The following is a 24,797-nucleotide window of genomic DNA, read 5'->3' as shown; positions in this document are numbered from 1 at the left end:
TCCTATTAGGTACTCCTATTTGCAGAAACTTCAAAACCATACCCTTTCAATTGCTGTCCCCCTTCTCTGGAATAGCTTGATGTAGACATCAGAAAGGGTCTATCCCTCATGGTTTTTAGAAAATCAATTAAAATATAGCTTGCCCTCAGGCCACAGGTAACAAAAATGCCATTATTACTCTGATGAGGAATGGTGTTTTAATTCTGACCGAGTAGGGCATTCTTGTTTTTTATACCTTCTACTTATTTTCCCTTTGGAGAACGGAGTGGCAGTTTGGAGTGCTAATAAACCTTGATATACATTTTTTTTTTAAAACTATTTTTACTATTTAATATACAACTTACCTGAAACTGTGCTTAAACCACTACTTCTAATACTAGAGGTAGATGTATAAGAAAGTTTAGGTCTTTTTGAATCAGTATCTTGTTGTTGGTTATGTAGTCTTGAAGAATATGCTCCCTGAGTTCTTTCAGATTCACCCAACCAAGATGATGTAGGAAGTGGTGAAGATGATGATGATGTAACCTACCAATTGGATTTGAGAAGCTTATTAATTTACTGATAAATGACTTGTTCTGTAATAGTAAACAAGAAGATTGCACGAAAACTATTATGCTGAAAAGGCTTGGATAAAACAACCAAGACAACCAGTAAGTAAATGAGAATAATTTTAAAAGAATAGTCTAATACGCTATTATTCAAACATTACAATAAAATATTAAAAAGAACAAATTACATTAGAGATAATACACAAATGCATCTGAGTCCTGGAAACAAGGTAAAAATTGTTCTTTCTGGAACAATTCTGTCAAAACAATTCAGCATTATAAACTCTAATTATGGTATTTTCTTAGTATTTAGAAAACCTGTCTGAAATGTAAATCAATGTTTGTTTCATATGAATATTTGCAAGCTCTTTTTTTTACTCTAACAGATTTAATGCAAAACTCAATTAAATATGTACAATCCTCTAAAGTTGTTATCAATCTTCCACTATCTATTTTCATGTTAACACAAGAATTTATCTTCCATATTCAGGCAGCTTCTCAGTTGCACGTTAGGGCAGTCTTGAAAACAGTTGAAAAACTTAGTATAAATTGTATAGCACATTTCTCAGTTGGAACTGCATATGAAATGTATCAATCTGTTTTTTTTTAAATCTGAACTGGCTGCCAATTCTATTTCAGACCAAATCTATCCTGACCTTCAAAATTCTAACAATGCAATCCTAGTCATGTTTTATCTAATTCAGAAATAATTCCCAATATCTTACAGAAGATGTAATGTAATCTACGTAAGTTTATCCCAAAATCTTTGTCCATATATAGCCCTACCCCAACTCCATTAAAATAATGTATGGGATTAAATCAAGGTACCAATACTGGTGACAATATTTAATCCAATAAAGCAGAGGGGTTTTAGTGGTGCATTTACTTTTCTGGGCTTTAAAATTATTGATTTAGGATATTTTGCCATGAGTGTTTTCAGTCTATGATTTTATGTTTACAATTATCTTTTTCTTTTTACAAGCAGTAGTAAAGCAAATTACAGTTTAGCACTGATTATTTTTCATAATAATGTTACTATCTCAGGGATGTTAAACTCAAGGCCCGGAGCCCGGATCCGGCCCATGGGGCCGATCTGGAAACAGTGAGGGACTGGCCCGCAGCGCCTCTGCCAGCAAAAACAGAGGTCCTCCAGACCTGTTTTCTCTGGCAAAGTGTTGCAGGAAGCCATCGCAGCCGAAAACAGAGCTCAGGAGCCCGTTTTCCCTGGCAGAGCGCTCAGGCTACCATAGGTGCCCCCGACATGAGTGACAGTGAGCTGGGCACACCCACCCCAGCCCTCCAAGGTCAAACACAACCCTGATGTGGCCCTCAATGAAATTGAGTTTGGCACCCCTGTACTATCTGATTAAAAAATAAATCAACTGGAAGAACAAATTTATGCAGTATATTTTTTAAAACTGAAACAGTATTCAATTGCATATAAATAATTATGATTTGGAAATATCTAATAATTATTTTACAAGAAAATTTTAATTTTAAAATAGTAATGTTATTTATGACTTGCATTCCTGCTGAATATCTAAAAAACTAAAACTAAAACTAATTTATTTACATTTTCTTTAATTTACAAAATTTGGAGACTATCCGACTCCAATGCAACTCTGCATAGTCTATATGGAGAATAAATAACAGTAAGAGAGAACCAATACACAGAAAATATAACCAACAAGTTTCCATAAATATCTTACAGTACTTAAGGGCCTGATAGTTAGCTTTTCAAAGATTTCTGCAAGATCATTAAGATGAAAGTCCCAGAGCACTCTGGGGAATAATGTTCCAAAGAGTAAGCACGATGCAGAGAATGCATGCTTCCTAGGTCTTGATAGATCAATTGAAAGGCCCCAAAACACTGAGTCTGCCCTTTTCCCAGCAAGGGGAATCTATTAAAAAACCTCTTTAAATTGCTACTAGATAGCAATTTAAACTATTAGAAATACTATTAAGAAATAGAAGTTACATGGAACTATTTAAAGTCAAGGCAAAATTTGAAAGATATATGCTGGAATTGCCTCCAAACTTGGTAGATTTGCAAAACAGAACACATAGGCCACTGCAAATGACCTGCTCAAGATTAGATCATTATAGCATGACTTATACATCAATAATCCTGGAAAATTCTCAGAAGAAAACCCTTTCTTCATCACACATTATTGCCTGATAGTTGTAAAGAAAACCTTGATCAGATTGTAACATTGTGAAATAAAATATTGAGACTGATACAACAAAAACTGAACTATTCAGCACCAATTACACAAAATACATTTATTGGAAAAACTATGAAGCATGAAAAATACTATTCCAACTATTAAGTGGTGTATGTTTGTGCATGCAACAATACATAGCCAATATTGAGACAGATTCAATGAAATATCGACATATCCTAGAAGCTAATTTCCCACAATCAGTGAAAAACTGACGCTGAAAAGATGTAGGATCAAGTTTTATCTCTAATCAACCATAAAATACTTACAGAAAAAGTTAGAATGACCTTCACAGTCCTAAAATGTTAGCATTATTGAAATCTGCGGAAGAAACCTCAAAAATGCAGTACATAGAAAGACACTGAAGAATATTTCTGAGCTAAACAAGTTCCATAAGGAGCATTGTGGAAAAAATTCGAAAAGCAAAAATAAAAAAAACTCTTAGTTGGCTACAGAAAATATTTGGAAACTGATATTTCCAAATAAGGTGTTACAAAGTACAGGTAGTCTTGATTGATTTATGACCATTCTTTTAACAACAGTTTGAAGTTACAATAGCATTGAAAAAAGTGACTAATGGTCATTCCTTGCACTTACAATTTTTGCAACGTCCCTGCAGTCACATTATCAAAATTGGGTGCTTGCCAACCAGTATACATTTACAATGGATACAGTCTCCCAAGATTGCTATTTGTGACCTTCCTTGGGGACGGGGACGGGGATGGGGGGGGGGGGCTCCAACAAGCAAAGTCAGTGGGGGAAGCCAGTTCCACAATTTGGAGCAAATGCCCAGAAAGTATCTTCCCTGTCTCTTTCACTGCCTCCCGGCTCCCTCCCTGCTTTGAGCCAACAACAGATGAGATTACAGACAGAAACAGGAGGCTGACACCCAAGGGGAAAAATAGATTCTGGCTAACAAGATGCAATCCTTAGTTTAAATTTGTTTTTAAAGCAACAGACTCATTGGGAAGAAATATGGAATATGATATGAAAATAACACAGATGGTAGAGAACATCAAGAAGAAATGTGATTTTTCAGCCATACACTGTTCAGGAATATAGACTTAGAAATTTTAGAGCCTGGGCATCAAGCAGAAATTATAGAACCAACTCCACACACTTTTCGGAAGCTTAACAGTGTACTTTTATATAATAGCAGAGAACTCTCTCCAGATCGAAAAGTGGCAAAAGGTTTTTCTTTAAGGGATTTGATGGAAAGTGGGGAACAGATTTAATACATCTAATTGAAGAACAATTTTATCTGGAATTTTGGGGGAAGATAGATTGCCTTTGGAGACTGGACCTATTGTATTCAATCAATCAGCAATTGATAAGACATAGTATAATGAAACAGACTTGGATATTTGATCCAGGACCAATTAAGGTTAATATTTGGGATGATTAGGGATTGATGTTGTGGTAAATTTTCTACGAGTTGAATAACAGCTTGTTAACAGAGGGTTTTGGAATTTCAACTTTGTCTTTCTCCTATTACTGTTCACAATTTTTATTACTTTTATATTCTTACATAGTTATGTATATTATTATTGTTTTTTCTAACTACTGTTATTAATATAGTTTACTAATGACAACCTAACAATTTGTAAGTATATTTAGAAGTTTAACAGTTTAAGATTCTTTTGGCCTGTTTGGTAGTACAGAGCCTTGGTAGTACAGTGGTCTAAAGCACCCTGTTATTAAGACCAGCTGCCTGCAATTACTGCAGGTTCGAATCTCGCCAGGCTCAAGGTCGACTCAGCCTTCCATCCTTTCTAAGGTAGGTAAATTGAGGACCCAGTTTGTGGGGGCAATAAGCTGACTTTGTATAAATATACAAAAGGATGAAGGCTATTGCTTAACGCATTGTAAGCCGCCCTGAGTCTCCGGAGAAGGGCAGCATATAAATCAAATTAAAAAAAAAAAAAAAAGGTGGGAAATAAAAATTGTTGTATTATACCAATCAGCGTATTCAATTGGGGCGGATGTTATCTGTATGTATGCTGTTTCTTTTTAAGACACTTTTTTTGTTAATGTCTTTTTTGTTGTTTGTTTTTGTTTTAAATATTTTGTTTTGTATTTTAATCTTTTTTTCAATAAACTAAATGTTTTTACACATACACAGAGACACAATTTTATCTTCAACAGATTAACTATGCAACTCTTACCAATCTATTTCTGCTTCCCAAAAATCTTCCAGACCACGGACGATCAAGTGTTCCTGAATAGTGAGTTGGAGAAGAAGCTGGAAGCTTCCATGAACTTTCATATGCTTCTCGTTCTTCAACTGACCAGTCTCTACTGGAACTATGCAACCTGCCAGATTCCTACAAAAAATATGCTTTATTACTTAATGCCTTCCTTTGGCCATCATTCCACACAAGAAAATAAAATCTATAACATCTGCACTTTTTAATTAATCACATTTAAACATTTTCTAGAAATCAACTGTTCTTATCCCATCTACAAAGATAAGGTTACCTCATCCTAAGTGGGTGATAACTGTAAGGTTTACGTTGTTAAAAATTCAGCTTCCATTAAGTTATTTTCTAAAAAGGATCAAACATTACTATTTTCCTCTCACTGAACAGAACTACTGAGATTCTCTTATACTGGCCACATTTGAAACAAATGCAAGTCACTTTAAAACAATAGTTGTAAATTACTGTTTTATACAATTATTTACACTGGGGGGGAAAGCTGAAAAAGGCTACAAGTACTTGGTAAAACTCATTGTTTTAAATTTCTTACAGAGAAATACTAAATTTGAAGAGAGTCATGTGAAGATTTTCTATTTTCAGGCACTGAATTTTTCTAACCCTCTAAAATGCAAATTAACTCATACTATACAAATAATTATTCATATAGTTCTTTTAGCCAAAACCAAATCATGCCTACTTATTTAAGGGAACATTTAGCTAGTTTTAAGAAAATAAAGTACTAAAGTAGAATTGAAAAGAAAAAAACAGAATTGTATATATTCCTAAAATAGAAATAATTTCTGATTAGTTTATAATCAATTAATTATGTACCAGCAAATTCTTTTTCCAGGAATAAAGCAGCATATACAGTATGCTAGTGATGGCTAACTTTTTTGACATCGCGTGCCAGGAGTGTGGGGGGGGCCGCGGGGGGGGGGTGTTGCACACATCTGCCCACACTCATAATTCTATGCACCCTGCCTCCACGCATGTGTGCGCGATCCCCCCACGCTCCCGGCACGCAATAGCACGGTGGCCCGTTTTTTGCTCTCCCCAGAGCCTTTCTAGGAGTCTGGGAGGGTGAAAATGGCCTCCCCCCCCAAGGCTGAAAACGGCCCATTTGCCAACTTCCGGTGGGACTGGCAGGCCCATTTTTTGCACTCCCCAGCCTCCAGAGCCTTCCTAGGAGTCTGGGAAGGGCGAAAACGGCCTTCCCCACTCCCCTGGAGGACCAGAAATTGGCAAACGGGCCGTTTCTGGCCTCCGGAGGGCCTCCAGGGGGGTGGGGAAGGCTGTTTTTGCCCTCCCCAGACTCCTAGAAAGGCTCTGGAGGCTGGGGAGAGAGAAAATTGGGCCTTCCCCACCACCCCGAGGCCCTCCGGAGGCAGGAAACAGCCCGTTTCCCTACTTTTGGTGGGCCCAGAAGGCCCAAAAATCAGCTGGCCAGCACACACATGCGCGCCAGAGCTGAGCTCGTGTGCCCACCAATATGGTTACGCATGCCACCTGTGGCACGTGTGCCATAGGGTCGCCATCATGGCAGTATGCTGTAGGATGAACTGTGTTAACAGCCAAAGATAAATGGCAGAATACATGCAGAATTCCCAGGCTCAACACTTATAATTTTCGGTCTTAGAAAACTTTTGCTTGAAAAGCCACTCTTGGTGTCAACAATACTTGTCTAAGTGATCATATTTAGGACTAACTATCAATAACTATCTATAACAATCTACAAACAACTATCTAGCAATAACTATCTATAACAAGATCCTTGGAACTAAATCCCAAATAGATGCTACAGTTATACTTTCTCTGTAAGCATTTTTCAACAGCTATGCAGTTATCATTACAATGAAGAGAGCGACAGAAAGAGAAGAAAAGGGGTGGGGGAATGTATCTTCATGTGTTATTATGGGAAATAAAGTTATGCACTTCCATGAACTCAAACTGAAAGTAATGCACTGTATCTTTCTAAGTGGAGACTGAATTATTCAATACCAGAGTTCAAGAATGTAATATTTCAAATAAGATTTATAAGTAATCATGTTCATATTATGATCATGAACATACAGAAAAAATTGGGGGCAATTCTGAAGAGGGCTAATATAACTCTGCTCCAAGGCAAAAGCCTCACTAGATTTTTAGCTGGGGTAAAAGTTCTGCTCCTCTCCCTAAAACACATTTGATTGAAACTCAGTATATTTTACTTCACATTGTTCAATGAAAATTGAGGATATTCCTAACTGCAAAGGCAATTCTTTCCAGAGCAAGAAGACTAAAACATTTATGTCCAATTTAAGATTGATTTAACTAGTTAGTAAAATCACCTAAATTGTATCATATACATTTCTAAACATGTCTAAACAGTATCTACTTTTTATACCTGTATTATTTTCATTATATATATCCCTCCTTTCCCCTAGGCATTCAAGGTAACATAAGTGTCTAATTTTTTTTCTTGTTACCATTTTCTGAAGTAGGCTGGGCTGAGATAAGAAACCAATCCCAAGTCATCTAAGGAATTCTATAAATGTATGGGAAATTGACATGGTCTCCTCAAACTCATAATCTTATTATATACAATGTATTAATTTCTATTCTGTTTTTTATTTTCCCATATATTTTATGACTTTAGATTTTTTCAAGCCATTCTGTTATTGTAGCTACTATGCTTTATTATTTTTGTTATTTAATTCATTGTTCTACTGATTTTACACAATAACTTTATACTGCTTTATATTTTAACCTGCCTAGGAACATTGAATAATTTACATATGGATCTACTGTTTTTACACAATGACTTTATACTGTTTTATATTTTAACTTACATATGGATCTACATTTCTTTCTTTTTTCAGAACACCTAGAGGAAAACTTACAAGAACTCTAGTGAGAAAGTCGGTTCTAGTAAATTTTCACAAACCACTAAAACAAATTCCACTTATGCAACACCTATATACCGGTTGTCCAATACTTATGATCAGGTTTTTTTTTAATGCAATTTTATCAGATACTTTTAGCAGAATATTTATTCATTAGTTCACTACTGTTCTAGCTGTACTATGCCTGTACAAGCCAAAGTTCTAACATATAAAAAGAATGCAATTAATATTTTTTTCTAATTTAAAAAATATGATAAAGGAGTCCAAGCCCACATTGAAAAAGATAGAAAGTACATCCCAAGAAAATATACGTCTCAGATTAGAGCAGCAGTTGGGATTGGAATTTCCATTGCTAAGTGATGCCCACATCACTTAGTGACAGCAAAGCAATCTCAGCAGTCTTGGTTGCCATCATAACTTAAGGACTGCAAGCAAATGCTTTGGAGTAAAGGTGGTAAGTGCTACAGGTAAGCAGAGACCACAGAGCGTACGAGCAGGTGAATGGGCAAAAAAGTGGCAGGAGTGACTTGCAGGAGCAACTTTTGATCTCCTGTCGGCTTCCCAACTGATGTAGAGGGGAGTCAGAAAGGAAGGTCGCAAATGGCAATCACATGATATTGCAACCATCATAAATTGAGAGAGCCAGATACGAAGCCCCCAAATCATGGTCATGTGACTGTGGGGAAACTGTAATGACTGGAACTTCAAGGGCCAGGCATTAACTCTCCCTCTTTCAGCACCATCATAATTTTGAACAATAATCCAAGGACTACCTGTAGTTCTAAAGTTCAGAGTGCAACCTAGATGATTTTTAATAAGGCCTTAAACTGCTCTATTCTAGTAAAGAATACTTTTTTTCCTTGTTAAAAGTCATTCAGGTTTTTTAAAACTGCAAGTCTCTATGTAATACACTGTGTGCACAATTATTAGTTAAGTGAGTATTTTGACCATATCATCCTTTGCATGCATATTTTCCACCTCCAAGCTGTATAAACTTGAATGCATAGTGGATATATCAGGTGATGTGTATTTGTGTAATGAGAGAGAGTGTGGCCTAAGGAGATCAACACCCTCTATCAAGGTGTGCATAACTACTAGGCAGCAGCTTTTCCTCATGCAAAATGCGCCAAAAAACAGATTTAACTGATTCTGAAAAGTCAAAAATTGTAAGAAGTCTTTCAGAGGGATGCAGCACTCTTGAAATTGCTAAGATATTGGGGCGTGATCACAGAACGATCAAATGTTTTATTGCAAATAGTCAACAGGGTTGCAAGAAACATGTTGAGAAAGAAGATGCAAATTAACTGCCAAAGATTTGAGAAGAATCAAATGTGAAGCTACCAGGAATCCATTATCCTCCAGTGCTGTCATATTCCGGAACTGCAACCTGCCGGGTAATTTACAGTGAAGGAAAACAGTACACCTCTCTGAACAGTATCTGGGAGGCTGTGGTTGCTGCTCCACAAAAAGTTCATCGTCAACAGAACAAGAAACTGACAGACTCCATGAATGGAAGGCTATATTGGTCACTGATTATTTTTGAAATGTCGAAAATGTTTATTTGTAAATTTTGAATTATTATTCTTACTTTAACAGATGAAAATAAAGGAGATGAGAAAATTTTCATCAAAATCAGGCTGTGCTGAAGCTGACCAGGCTGTTTGCTGCAAGGAGACAAATTGCTGAGGAAGATTTTTTTTTCTTGTTTTCCTCCCCAAAAGCTAGGTGCATCTTATAGTCCAGAGCATCTTATAGTCCGAAAAATACGGTAATCCTAAAAAATACAACTTGCCTAATAATTGTGCAGTGTACGTTAAAACAAAAATGCAATGCAATGCAATGCAATAAGTTTGCCAAGAGGGAAAGAGAATGGAGTACCATAAAGCAATCTCAACTATTAAGTTTTGAATGATTTTTAAAACAAAAAAAAATTAAACAAGTATTTATTCAGCATCTTTTATATAACCAAGTTGTTAATGAAACTTCAGACAATTTGAGCTTATCAACTAGAGAAAGATGGAGAATATATCATCATAAAAGTTACCTGGCGTCCAGAATCAAGTCTTAATGAAGACTCTCTCGTACGGTATGAATCAGTTAAACTTGTTCCACCACTTCCAGCTCCTATCCTAGTACTTCGAGAACCAGATGGCTGAACAGATAACCTCCGTGGAATTCTTGATGGCTTTGATTCCATTTTGTGTGCACTATATAAAAACAAATATTCAACTTTTCTAATTAGATAATGAACTGTGCAAAATATAGGAAGAAAAGCTACAGGTTTGTAATCAGTGGTTAATTTTGCCCCTATGTTTGTACACTAAACCGCTAATGAGTATTTTAAATACTACAAATGAGATATAAGCATCAAAAAGATAAATTTTATAAGTTGCTGATGATACTTAGCAGGGTTAGTGTGCCAGGTCACCTGAGAGATGCCATGGAGGTTCAATCTCTGTGCCTAGAGGATGTGATAGGACCTGGATAGGACAGAACAGACTTCAATTCAACCTAAGAAGACCAAGTGGCTTTGAGTTTTTTGGACTATCTGATTCTGGGGACTTGTCATTTTTGGTTCTGATGGGGTGGCACTGCCTCAGACAGATCTGAGAGCACAATCTGAGTTTTCCTGAATTTACATCTCTTGCTTGAGAAGGTGGCAACTGTGGCTAGGAAGGCCTTTGCATAGCTTTTAGATGTCATCAATTCCACCTAAAATCTAGTATCACTTTCTAGAGACCACTAATCTGTAAAATCTGCAAACCCAAAATCCATAAAATCTAAAGAAAGGACATCAATTGGCTAAACATTTCTGAAATGTGCATTAGGTGTGAGTAATGTATATGTTTATAAAAGCACAGAAACATCATACACGTATGATTTATATTATAATCAAATTGGACAAAAGTCACCATTAAACATCACTTTTCAATAAATTTTTATTGCATCTTTACACAATCATGTAATCTAATAAATTTGTAGTACAGCATTAACACACTTCTGAAAATTTAGTTTAGTAGATATTATTATACCTTATTTACAATTCATATCCTCCACAAAACAGACTGTGGAATATAAAGAATATGCAATTCATTAAACACTGGTTTAGAAACAACTATTTAGACACATGGCCTAGAAGTAAACATAAGTCTTGCAGGCAAATAGAACTTTATCTTATTTTAATGCATATAATTTATCTCTGTATTTAATCAAGTATTCAATATTATTTTGCATGAGAACCTATTCTGTCAATCTCTGGTTTTCTACTATTATTATACATATGGATTGATTTTGGAATATTTAAAAAACTGAAAAATACAACTTAGATTAGGGCACGTTTAGCTAAAAATACATTCTTACCTATACTGGAAGCATACCTATAGCTCTATATATCTTAAACCCTTAGGATCTTAGAAGATTCCATTATCAAAAACATATTGCATTTTTTTAAAAAATCCAACAGTAATTATATTGATAGAGGAGAAATAACATCAAAATACTATATATTGTTTCATTTCTGCACAGCTGTAAACTAGCAAATCCAATATCAAACTAGACCTAAAACAGCAACATAATTACTTTGAAGGTTATTAATGTTCCTACTCTTCTCACAGCTTGAATTCAAATATAATCAAAGTTGTGCCCTATTGTCCTACTTTTGACTATTTTGGCCACAGCAAAATCAAAACTAAAAAAGAAGAGAAATTAAGCTCTTATCAATAAACAAGAGTACATATATATCTGGCTGAACAATCCAATCTTCCTTTCTGCCCACAAAGGACATGGTATGCAACAGAAAGGAGACGCTTGCTTATAACCCTTTTATTGGTGCAGTTTAAAACAATACTTCTTTCCTTACAATGTCAATTTCAAAAAATGGTGGCAATACTAAATAGTAGAAAGAATTGTAGGCTTATTTGCAAACTGATCCATGAGAGTATCTCAGCAATTTCCTATTTTAGAACCCATTTATTTCTACACTATTAATGTACATCCCAATGCAAAAGAAGCAATCCTAAAAGTATCTGTAAAAGAGTTAGTAGTCATGTATCATGCCTCAAAATTTTTCTAGCAGCTAGTCATTTACCAGCCTTATTTCATAAAATAAAAGTCCAGAAAATTTCAAATGTGATTTAAGATCAGCCACAGAATTTTAAATATTGTATCTCCAGGTCATTTTAAAATGAACCAGACAAGTTTTAGTGGTCTTATTGTTCTAAGTACTAGTTTTAAATGGCAAAACTGCATTAAACAAAAGGAAATGCATTCAACATGTGTATTTCAGTAATAGAAGGGCTCATGACTGGTGCTGTGCTTACAACATCCCAATTAAGAGGAAGGAAGAGAGAAGCAATTATGTACTATTTCCTTAAACTGTTCCAGGAAATCAGAGTTTGGTAGCATTTTTTAGACTAACAATTTTATTAAAACATATAAACTTTCATGAATTGTAGCTCACTTTAACAGATACATGGAACTGTTAACAGATTTAAATTAAAATGGGACAAGAGGGAGAACGGGTTGGTACATATGAAAATAGTTACAAAAATCTAATGAATTGGCTATTGTAATGTGTTAAAATCATTGTGTTCGTTGAGACTTTCTGGGATAGGCAGAAGAGTGTCTCTCAGATCTTTGAAGCAGATGAAGAGAAAGGATGCAAGCAAATGCAAAGACAGAAGGAACCAGCAAACATAAGCATCTTTGTCCTATTCAATCCACAGAATTTAGCTGTATCAACCTCCTGCTGATATAGAAAGAGCAACCTATCAATCACAGGTTTTAGACAAATCCAATTTAGGGCAAGTTAGCACATTTGTTATTCACTAGATCCAGCCTCCATGTTCTCCATCTACTATATATCCATTTCACTGTAAAAACCATAGCTGGAGAATTGTTATTTATAGAAGCTACATCTATGCCTTTCTATGGCTCAAATTAGTTGTGATATTTATTAGTCTAGGCCTCATGCTAGAGGCCTCAAGATTGCTTCCTTTCACAGAGGGGACTTATATGGCTTACATATATTTTGCTAATAATCAGTAGGAGGCACTACACATCTGGTTCTGCCCTTACTGAGTTTCCAGATGTAGGCATCCTCCATAATGGACGTTAAAGAATGAAATAAAGACTATCTAGTATGGAGGATACTTATCCCTTGAAGAGACCCAATAAGGACAAAAGTGGCCATGTAGTGCTTCCTACTGGTCAGTAACTAATGTAATACTGATATGGTCATAGGGTTCCAACTAAATACAGTATTTTTCACTGGAGGGAAATCATACCCAGTTTTAAGGAGAAAATATTGGATATTAGTTGAAGGCAAATGAACAAGTCAGTCCTCTAACAAGTCGGATACTCTCCAAATTGCAATAAATGCTGGTTGTTTTTTAACCGCCTGTTCTAAATACTCAAATACTCTCAAATTAAGGCTAAGCAGCGCAAGGGAGAAGCGGCAAACCGAACTCTTATTGGCGTTCCTTTTTAATCAGATGATTTTTTTTTTAAAAAAAGGCAATCCTAAAAAGCTGAGAGAGAGAGACTTGTAAAGGATTAGTCATAACCTGAATGCCAAGCTGACTTTACTTAAGTCTATATAATAAACACCCCAATGACCTCATACTGGAGACAACCCAGGAAAACCCGAGTTCCGATTTTAATTTAACCACCTGAATGTATGGAGAAGCCCCCTGACCTCTCTGAAACTGGACTTCTCACTGGATAAGAAACCGCATTTCCTCCCAAAACCCCTTCAAGCCAACAGTCAAAACAGCGGAAGGTTTCTCTTTTCCGGACTCGATTGCACAACGAAGAAGCCCCATGGAGGAGGGCGCCCTCGTCCCTAGGCGGACGCGCCCAGGGCAGACGTGCAAACCTGGGGTCCGTTTGCCGAGTCAGAGCTCTCTTTCCGAACCGTACAAGGCAAACGGGGAAGGGGAGGAAACTGGGCCAAGAACTTCGCCGCCCAAAGCCCACAAAATGGAGACTTCCTCAGCTCCCCAAACCGTGGCACTTCCCTTCCGCAAGTCCCCGCGAAGCCAGGGCCCTCCGCCCGCCTCTTCGGTTTCGCTTTCTCTCTCTCTCCTCCGCAAGACATCACCTGCTTGCGTTGGCCGCCGTCTCCCCCAGCGCCGCTCGCCGCCTTCACGGGCTCTCCCCCCCAGCCGCTCGCCGAGCCGACAATGGCGGCCGCTGACTACCCTACGGTCTGTAGTAAGGAGGAAGCTACCTCAGCGCCGCCTGCCAATCACCGCGGAGTCAACCGACACCCGTCCCTTCAACTCTCGCGAGAACAGCGACCCTCTAACCTAGCCCGAAGCTTAATACGGAAGTCTGGCTCTCGGCCTCTCCCCCCTCCCCCCCCAAGACGTCGTGGGTGAGGCGAGTGGCTCACCCGGAGGCTGCTGGGAAAGCGGAAGCGGCGAGGTTGCTTTAGTACTTTGAGCTCGCTTGGCGCTGGTCTTCGGTGGCTTCTGACGTACGTCATACGTCACTGGGCGGCATTACATATTGTGCGGTGGATGGGAGTCTCGGAGCTCTCAGAGAGGGAAAGGCGCAGGCGCGGCCGGGAGAAAAGGGGAAAGAGACCCTTTTGCAAAATTCAGGGGTCTTATCCGTGCACGTTCACAGGACACAAGAGGAACTAATTGCACCAAAGAAGCTGCAATCCGAAAAGAAATTGCAAACGGTGTTCATGAGCCCAACCAGCTTTGTTCACTTTATTTATGCTGTAGTGGTGTAGGGTCTCCTACTTGGGCGGGGGGGTTGGACTAGATGATCTACAAGGTCCCCTCCAACTCTCTTAATCTATGCTATATAAGTGTTGATGTGCAACCCATCAATCCCCAAAGCAGGCTACTAGTGATGATCCAGCCTTCTTTCTCATCAAGAAGCCTATAACCAGTGGTGGTGCTCTTTTGGTTTAAAGGCAAAAAAACCTTTAATGAAAGTGCATTCCCTTGACATTGTTTCTCCTCTCATGAAGTGTCACCTGCCACTGGGAAAAGACAATAATCAGTTACTTAATTTGCGGTAGAGTGAAGCCAGGTGAGCATAGTTGGATATTTTGAATAGCAGATATAGCTGCCTATCAAATTGTCCACCTAAACAAGTTTCAGGCATGAATGTGCCCTATGCTTGGCTTGTGGCTATTATGTTGAACTATTTTTGAAGTGGGTCAAAAGAATACTAACCAGTATCCAAAACAGCCTGGATGACAGGTGGCAGATATAGGAGCAGAGAATAAAGCAGGAGGAAACTCTTAGTGTAAGCCTGAACTAGCCATACAGTCCCAGAAAAATATATGTTTGAATAAAGTAGGCAACAACTGGGTGCAATAAGATGCTTCAAAGCAGGAATGGACAAGCTTTTGGTGCCTTAATTCAAATGCATTTTTCCTCAGGATGACATTACGAGCCGAAGAGAGGAGGCAGCTCTTTAATGAGATGCTGACAAATGTGTAGCACATGCTACACCTGCTGCAAAACATCTTTTCAGCTTCAAATCTGAAGTGTTAAATATCCCTTGGTAAGGCTATTAAACCTGGCAGATATATATCATCTCCTGTATCTATAGTATTGCATTAGCAGGATTACTTACTCCTTTGTCCTATCCAGCAAGAATCTTCTGAGGTTCTCATCTTCTATGAACAGGAAAGACTTCAACCATGGATGCTTTAACATCTGTTTTTAAAATTCCTCAAATCTTAATATAGGTAGTTCTTACAACCACAATTGAGGCCAAAATTTATATTAAGTGAGAAATTTGTTAAATGAGTTTTGCCCCACTTTATGACCACAATAGTTGATACCGTAGGTTAGTAACCCACCTGTTAAGTGAATCTGACTACCCCATTGATTTTGCTTTTCAGAAGTTTGCAAAAGTTGATCACAAGATCTTTTCGATACAATTGAAAATAAGTCATATATTTCTTTTCTTGTGAATTGGACTATTGAAATGAAGATATCTTGAAGAAAACCAGTAACAGAGCTTACTGAGCTTATTGTAATACCGTGCTGAAAGTGTATTTGTGGACTATACATGCGCACAGGAGTATGTTACTTAATTCTAAATCTGGGCTTATTTCGTCAGGCTTCTATTTTGTACCTCTAGCTGCTATAGCTTCATGACTTTTAACCTCCGCAAACAGTTTAGAACTTCAGCAGGTTAACTCTAAAAGATCCTAGAACCTCACTTCCCTTTCTGATAAACTGACATGCCATATGTTCCAACAATTCCAGAAAATAATAAACGATGCTCCTCTCTTCTTGTTTTCTACTGTAGGTATAGGGAGTACAAAGGATGACCTTTACATAAAGAGTCTAGATCCTTTACCAAATCAATAAGGCAAAAAACATGGCTTAAGCCTAAATCATGCAGCAGACATGCAAAAATGTCTCAGGTAAGCACTTCCCTAATTCTCCCTAAGCAGTCTAAGAGGAAGGAGGTAAAGTACAGTCAGACTTGCATGTTTCTTTTACCATAGTGAATCTTAATTAAAAAAAAATAGTTTTTGTTTTAATGTGGAGTTGATTTGGTCTGATCTACATTCCGGAACTGATCACCAAGATCAAATCAGAAATTTTTGCTTCTGCTTTTAAAGCAATTGCAAGATGCACTGTTGTATAAAGCCAAGAAAACTGTTGTTTTATTGAATAAAATTGTGTGATAATTTATGGTCGTAACTTGTTTACTAATTATATTGATTTGGATCCAAACAGGTATTTTGAAAAATGTTGGTTAAGTTCCATGATCCCTTGACTACTTGTTTCTTTGATCCCACTCCCATGCAAATCCCTTCAGGGCTGAGGAAACATGCCAAGTGAAATGGGTCTTGATGTGGATTAGGGTAAAAGGAGGAGGTCACAGGGCCATGTATGGAATCATGTTCTACTTTAATTATGAAAATACTTCCATCTGTTTTTTCATACTCGCTTTCCTAGCCCTCCCCTACTGCAATCCCAAAAAAGTGTATAAAAACTGCCATCTCATCACAGTGCAGATAAATAAAATTGTCTAAACTACTGAAATATAAAACTTGGGGAAAATAACAGAAATATCTCTGCCTATGTCTTTACATGAAAGTGCCTGCTTTGGTGTTCCATAAAATAGCATTGCTAATAATAAATTCCTCAGGAACCATCTGGTACAGGTTGTCCTTGATTTATGACCACAGTTGAGCCCAAAATTTCCATTGCTAAACAATATAGTTGTTTTGCCCCATTTTACAACCTTTCTTGTCACAGTTGTTAAGTGAATCACTGAGTTAAGTTAGTGACCCAGTTAAGTGAACCTGGCTTCCCCATGGACTGTTTGTCAGAAGATCGCAATGAGCTTGCGATCTGCAACTGTTGTAAATACATGCCATTTGCCATGCGGCTGAATTTTGGTCACGTGACTATGGGGATGCTGCAACAGTCGTGTGAAAAACAGTCATAAGTCACTTTTGTCACTGCCATTATAACTTTGAAGAGTTACTAAATGAATGGTTGTAAGCCAAGAACTATCTGTAATGACTTTAGTTTTAATTTCCAGTGGTACCCTCCTGGAGCAAGGTATATGGAACGCATCCTATTATCTAAAACATCTGAATCATATTTATAAAATTGGATATTTTCTCATTCCAGAATTCTCATTACAGAAACCTACTCTGTATACAACAGCAATCAACCACATTTTTCTCCTTTATTGATATTTTCTCTAGTCCTTCTACCAAACTAGTTTTTCTAGAACTGAGTTCCGTGGCAATTGATTCAACAGAAAGTCTTAAGTCATTACAAATTCATTTCAAGGCTCCTAATCAAGTGCTCTATTAAGTGCTCTATTAAGTATATCACAACACTGTTTGAAGTTGAATTCACATCTTTGAGATACTGGTTTAGTAACATTTTCAAGTCATTCATTCACTCAAAATCTATCCCAATATATCCCTGATCACTTGCTGCTTTTCAGCATGCCAACATGTACTTTAATATTAAATACCAAGATTCTTAAGAATGGCATCTTATCCTGAGGGAATATTATAATAGACAAAATTGGCTGTAATTTAAAATTAAAATAGGTGAGCAATCTCAAAATACATTGTAAATAACAATATGATTATCCTGACTATCAAAGTGGGAAAATAAAACTACATTTATGAGTTGGTGGGTGCCAGTTCAAGGAAATTTCCACGTTATTCCCTTTCTTGGAGATTTTCATCTTTTATTTTTAGGGTACGAAGTTTTCTCAGTCCACAAGTAATGGGGCCAAGACAACAAAGTTCAATTTTGTTTACAGTTACGTTTATTTAAAATTATAGTTAATATATTTTTATGGTCATTTGTTTAATAAAAAACGAAATCTGGCTTCTTTTTGAGGACTCTATAAACTACATCCAAGATTTTCAGAAACCAAATATATCCTTGAAGTTTTTGGTATACCCTCAATAACCTATGGGCTTCAATGATGGATATCATGGACTCTTCATTTGGTTAAATTAACATTTAAATCATGAAAATATTCAGCTGCTAAATGTCACTGGTTAAAGCTAGATTTAATCATATTTAAAGCAATTCAATTTAAAAGAGTGTGACTTAAAATAAGCATTTTTAATTGATCCCTCATTTTAATGGGTCTCCTAATCAAAATATGGTTAATAATGAATACTTTGGCCCCTTAGACATTTATAAAACAGATTGCTCATCTTTTTGCCTCTGAGATTAAAGTGAAAAGAAAACTACTGCCAAACTATCTCCTTCATCTTTTTCCATTGCTGTATTCTTCCTGCAACATCCTCAATATTAGAAAGATTCAAAAGGTCTGGCTAAAGTTTAATAAAGAATGGAAGAACTGAAGTTTCAAAGAATCCTTGGTATCCCCAGCTTTTTACCCGCATCATGTTTACTACAGATTTAAACTAGCTGTTCCTGTATAGTTGGTGGAATAATTAAAATGTTCTTTACTTCACTTCAGAATTGTTCTGCTACTTCAGATTCCGTCTTCTTATTGGGATGTTGATCAATGGACATGAGGAGGAGTTACCATCATGAAAACTATTAAGAGATTTATGGTGCACGCACATTTGCGAACCAGTAGGGAAGGTAAGAGAATTTCACTCCTGGTACTAATACTTCATGTGATTTTTGGCTGCTGCCACACACTGCTGATTCATGTTTAATTATCATCCACTAAGACTCCAAGGTCCTTCTCATAGTTACTGTTTTTGAGACAGGTTTCGCCTAATCTATATTTGTACCTTTGGTTTTTCCTACCCAGGTGTAAAACCTTGCTTTTCTCCACATTAAATTTCATTTTGTTGGATAGGGCCCAATGTTCAAGTCTGTCAAAATCTTTTTGGATCCTGAGCTTGGCTTCTGGGGTATTGGTTATTCCTGCCAGTTTAGTGTCATCTGCAAATTTGATGAGTTCCCCTTCTATTCCCTCATATAATACCTGTGTTTCCAAACATACCAAAGTCGCAAATGTGAGGCTGTGTCAGCAAAGACATCTAATTGTAGCCTATACGTAGAGGTAGCCAATGAAATCCGGTTAGGAATACACTCACAACACAACTTCCTGTGTTACGCACTCCCTTCTAGTCAAGGAAGGCTCTATGATTAGTCAAATCCACATGACATTCATTTTGAGTCTCCTGGAATTTATTTTTGTGAGAGCATCATGATGTGCTCTAATGTACTTACATATTCATTTAGTTGCTCCCAGCACCTTTGGTGAGCACACAAAATGGTTAATTAATTTAAGAACAAGGAATATTACAAGTTAATAAAAAGTAACATTTGTATTAAAATAAACGCTTAACTAACCATTGAAAACCTGAGAAAAGAGATACCTGGAGACAGTATGCCAAGTCCCATTCTCAAGGAAATGGGTTCAATAAACTGGGTGCAACAGGAGAAGGCCTTCCTCCATGTCCAAGAAAGATAGGGCTCTAAAAGAAAGCATCTTCAAAAAAAACCCCAGATGGATATGTCTTCCAACAAAGTCTGCAAATCAATGGTTTTGTTAGATGATTAGTTTTAATTGGGAAAATGTAGTTCTGTGAAAGGATGTGATCCTGGCTTTACTCCCTTGCACTCCTAGAGCCGTCTGGCAAGACAGGAGATCTTATAACAAAGAGGTTTTATGGTGATGTGGCGGGAGGTGTGGCTACCCTGCAGCCATCCTTGCCCGGTGAATGCATTTCAGATTCCTAACATGCTTTCTTGTTAGCTTAGGGGAGAATCAGTAAGATGCTGGCCTGCTTCCAGCTATACCTTCCTGTTTGTAACTGAGATGCAGGCTGCACATTAAGGGTGACAAATGACCTCAGGGCACCAGTTTAGGGCCTTACCAGGTCTTAATTCAGCCCTGCAAGTTTCCCAACCATGTTCTAGGCCAGTGTTTCTCAATCTTGGGAACTTTAAGATGTATGGACTTCGAGTCCCAGAAATCCCCAGCCAGTATGGCCAGCTGGGGAATTCTGGGACTTGAAGTCCACACATTTTAAGTTCCCAAGATTAGGAGATACCAGTCTAGAGGACTTAACTGCTGTTTCCCAGACAGAATTTCACCTCAGGTTGCTCATCAACTTGTTTCTTAATGTTTAATCTTTTTATTCTAATTTGAACTTTTAAAGCATATTTTAACTTTTTATTATATTGTAACTTGCCCAGAGTCACTATATTAGTAATAATGGCAGCATAGAAATTTTAAAATTAAAATTAAATACACATTCTGTTTTCTTGCTGACTAATCCCTATTTCTTTTTTCCTCCTTCAGCTTTCTTATGTAACAAGGAAGTTCTATCGCTTAGCAATAGCACCAGTATTTTTTTTATACAATCCTGCACAAAGATATGACTTCTTGCTGTGTCATAAAGGTAGTTCTTGAATTACGACCGCCATTGAACCTAAAATTTCATTTGCTAAGTGAGTTTTGCCCCACTTTACAACCTTTCTTGCCACAATTGTTAAGTGAATCATTGCAGTTGATAAGTTACTAACCCAGTTGTTAAGTGAGTCTGGCTACCCCATTGATTTTGCTTGTCAGAAGGTTGCAAAAGGGGATCACATGACCCTGAGACACTGAGACCGTCATATGATATGAACCAGTTGGCAAAAACGGAATTTTGATCACATGATCATCGGCGTGCTGCAAAGGTGGTAACTCTGAAAAACAGTCATAAGTCACTTTTTAATTCAGTGCCATTGTAACTTTGAATGGTTACAAAATGAAGTATTGTAAGTCAAGGGCTACCTGTATTTAGTGTAAAGCCAGGGCTTTTAATCAAGAATATTCTATCAACAGAATATGGTATTGCCTTGTGCAGGTTCATGCTACAGCGATTGGGTGAGGGAGAGATAGCAAAGATTTACATTTTTCAGGCAATGAAATAGACCACCGGTGTCAAACTCGTCACTTCATGTTGCTGTCATGTGACGTTTCACGACGTTTTTTCATTTACGGAGCTGGGGTGGGTGTGGCCTGCACGTGATGCATCCGGCCCGCTGGGCGCCAGTTTAACACCCCTGAGATAGAGGGTATCTGACATAGATTGAAGAGCCTTGCTGATTTAGAGTAATGTAGCAATTATGTGGAGGAGAAGATCTATAAATATCAGGAGAGATATTTTCAAGACAGGAGGTGGAAATAAGATTAACCTCTGTACTTTCATTAAAGATCAGTTGTCTTTGACATTTACATATGAATGGCATATTTCTCAAGAGTTTTTAAAGTGTTAGGAATAGCCAGTGGATTTCTGAAACTTACTTACCAGCTAAAAAATTAAATTGTCTTTTCTTATTTCTTTAATATCAGATAGCAGCAATTTATAAAGTAAATCATATAGTCCAAGTGCTAGTTTTACTGCCTTTTCCAGAATCTGCTTAAGATATATTACACATATTCAATTTGGTAAAATCATAATCTATAGCAGCGTGTATAAATACACGTGTGCGCACATATACTCACTTAAAAATCTTCTTGCTACAAATGTAGGTAGTCCTCGACTTATGACCACAATTGACCCCAAAATTTATGTTGCTAAGCAAGACATTTGTTAAGTGAGTTTTGCCCCATTTTACAACCTTTCTTGTCACAGTTGTTAAGTGAATCATAGCAGTTGTTAAGCTGGAGCTGCTGTAACACTTATTCCTTCAAGAAGCAAATGCGGGAGAAAAAGCTTACAATGGGACCAGTGCTCACGGTTTGAATAGCAGCCTCTCGGGGGGGGGGGAGGTGTCTATTTATCAACTTTTGTGTGATTGCTTTTGCTGAGAAAATGTGGAATTTAAACTGTTGTTAAATGCAGATAAAGGCAGGATCTCCAGAAACTGCAATATATTATTTTTCACTTTCTTTATGCACAGAAGGAATCCACACTACCAAAGCTAGGCAGGACTCGTACAAAATAAGGTATTCCTGGCAACCGTGAGGTATTTACTGCTGTTAACAAAGACTGGCATATCAATGGAATTGAATCTCAAACACAGTCAACTACTGAAAAAAGAAGAACAGAAGCCATTCGTTTTTTGTCCATTGGCGGTTGGTTGGAATAATACAATCAAATTTTGCCGAGTCATTGCTGTTGCAAAGCTTGTTTTAAATAAGCAAAGAAAATATTGCTAAGGTATTACAATATAAAAGTTACCACTATTGGTGTAAATGCTATGATGCAGCCATCGGGTAATCAAAAGCTTGTAATATCAATTTGTAATATCCCCCAGTCTCTGTATAAACATGTCAACTTTATGCGATTTCAGTGCTTTTAATATTGCTGTTACCGCAACATTCCTGAGTGTCAAAAGTGATCCAATTGAATGAGATTCATTTTAAATATACTTTCTGTGAAATTCATTCAGACTTAGGAAAAGCTTAGAAGGTGCTATGAAAAGACCTTCTTTTGATTTTTTTCCCCTCCATCAGATATGGTGAGTTAGATCCAAGCCATATATTATTCTTCTCCAGAAAATCTGCTTTCAGTGTGTCTGACCATTTGCTAAGATAGTAGTGCTGCTCTTGAAACAGTTACTAAAATTATCAAAGTACCTAATGAATTAATATAGTAGGTTTCTGACAACCTATATTTGCATATTTCCACTTAATTTTGAATGTATGTAAATTGGCAACCGCTCCTTCTCACAGTTAACAATCCATCAAAATTAGAAATTATATGGAGGCGCAAAGCTGTAAGCCAAAACTATTTCTTTGAACGATTTGATCCCAATTTCACCTGAGGAATTCTGATACTGCATACTGCAATATGAATATCAATATTGCACTCTTGACCTTTGATATGTACCATAGATTGTACCATTTCAATTTAATGTTCAAAGACACATTACCATTTTTTAAAAATCTATAGGTATCATTCAGATCAATGGAGCATGTGTTCTTCTGTGGCCAGTGTATGGCTGTCTTTGGTCAATATTATTACTTTTGTGAATTTACACAAAATAATTACACAAGTTTAGAATCCTCCACCTTCTTTTATAGAAGCATCATCTAAATTTGCTATACACATACAAAAACAACAATGTGTAAGATGCTGATTAGAAGCAGAATTCTGGTTCAGTTCTCAGCCCTTGAATTCTGAAGCTAGTGTTTCAGTGCTTTTCTTTTGTTATCTGGGACTGGTGGAGATTGGCCCACTGAATTTAAGAAGGGGCAGGAGAATAATCTTATGTCTAAGTATTGCCATAGTGATTCCATATTATACCATGACAAACAGTCACAGAAATACACTTATTTATTTATTATTTATTCATGTTATATCTTGCCTTTATTATTTTTATAAATAACTCAAGGCAGTGAACATGCCTAATGTTCCTTCCTCCTCCTATTTTCTCCACAACAATAACACTGTGAGATGTGTTGGGCTGAGAGAAAGTGACTGGTTCAACAACATCCAGCTGGCTTTCCTCCTCATCATCAATGCAATCATAACTGCCTAGCCAGTTATGAAAACCAACAATACCTCAAAAGCTACAGATTGCCCATCCCTGTCTTGTTGCCAAAGATAAATCTGCATTGTTTTAACAGTTTTCAAATAGTGTGTCTCATAAATGTATTGTAGATACTTAAAACAGACTTGAGATTATTGAATGCTAATATGCATTTTATAGTCATTTTATTTCCACATTAATTATAAGGATATTTGGGGAAGCTCAACATTTTTAAATGCTTGAATTAAAACAAAACTGCAGTTGAATTATTACTTTCCACAATTAACTGATGTATCTTTCTGTGTGGAAAAAAACATTATATTCTAAATAGCTTGTGTGTTGTTCTTTTATCGATAGTGAACTGGGAAACAGTCTCTTCAAAGTTCATAAAACATTCAAAGCTTCTTAAATCACATTGGCATAAATTATAAGCCATGTAAAATACAAAAAAAAAAAAACATAGAGTAAGGAAGATACTTAGGGATGATTCATATCCTGGTCAGTGTCTTTTCTCACTTTTACCATCGGGCAGAAATATAGCCAATTGGACAAACAGGTTTAAAAACAGCTTTTATCCATGGGCTGTCAGACTCCTAAATACAACTACAATCACTCCATGCATACATGGAAGCATAGGTTTCTCCCTAATTACTTATATAAAGACCATTTTCTATATTATTCATGTTGTTTTGTATTTTGCTATGGATTGCACCAGTAGAAGCTAAATCAATTTCATTGTATATATGTATAATGACAATAAAGGTTATTATTATCTCTTTTATTCATTAAACATGAAACTCAGTCAACTGGACATTAGTAATAACAACAACAGCAACAACAACAACAACAACAACATGGATGAAACATGTCACAGTGATACCCATTGTCATTGGGGCACTTGGTACCATGTCTAAGAATTTCACAAAACACTTCAAGAAATTGCAGCTTCCTGCAATAACACCAGCAGAACTGCAAAAAACTGCGCTACTCAGAACATCATATATTTTAAGAAGGTACTTGGTTG

At 36.9% G+C, this 24,797-nt stretch overlaps 1 protein-coding gene and 1 long non-coding RNA gene across 14 annotated transcripts in view; one reads left to right on the top strand and one right to left on the bottom strand.

The window, feature by feature from the left end:
* MARCHF7 (membrane associated ring-CH-type finger 7) overlaps positions 1-14,256 on the bottom strand; it is a 29,990-nt gene extending 15,734 nt beyond the window's left edge. For 4 of the 13 annotated variants that reach the window (XR_004592673.3, XR_015731132.1, XM_034425976.3 and 1 more), the window contains exons 1-4: positions 13,951-14,256; positions 9,895-10,057; positions 4,936-5,094; positions 345-525 (exon numbers count right to left, since the gene is read on the bottom strand). Coding sequence is in view for 8 of the 13 variants with exons in the window: in XM_034425976.3 (XP_034281867.2) it covers positions 345-525; positions 4,936-5,094; positions 9,895-10,047 (493 nt within the window). In the remaining 5 variants the exon portion in view is untranslated. The remainder of the gene's footprint in view (positions 1-344; positions 526-4,935; positions 5,095-9,894; positions 10,058-13,950) is intronic. The other 9 variants (XR_015731134.1, XR_015731135.1, XM_034426013.3 and 6 more) reach the window with 5 other exon arrangements.
* Positions 14,257-14,325: 69 nt separating this feature from the next.
* LOC117674751 (uncharacterized) lies at positions 14,326-24,101 on the top strand. The gene is made up of 5 exons (XR_004593973.2): positions 14,326-15,377; positions 16,134-16,251; positions 18,804-18,931; positions 20,610-20,758; positions 22,199-24,101. It is a non-coding gene; the product is annotated as an uncharacterized LOC117674751 (long non-coding RNA).
* Positions 24,102-24,797: the final 696 nt, after the last annotated feature.

This window comes from Pantherophis guttatus, chromosome 1 (assembly GCF_059756535.1).
Source record: "Pantherophis guttatus breed Tessera chromosome 1, ASM5975653v1, whole genome shotgun sequence".
In the NCBI taxonomy this organism is placed as follows: domain Eukaryota; kingdom Metazoa; phylum Chordata; class Lepidosauria; order Squamata; family Colubridae; genus Pantherophis; species Pantherophis guttatus.
The sequence above is the reverse complement of the archived record's forward strand: the minus strand, read 5'-3'. Positions and strand labels throughout refer to the sequence as shown.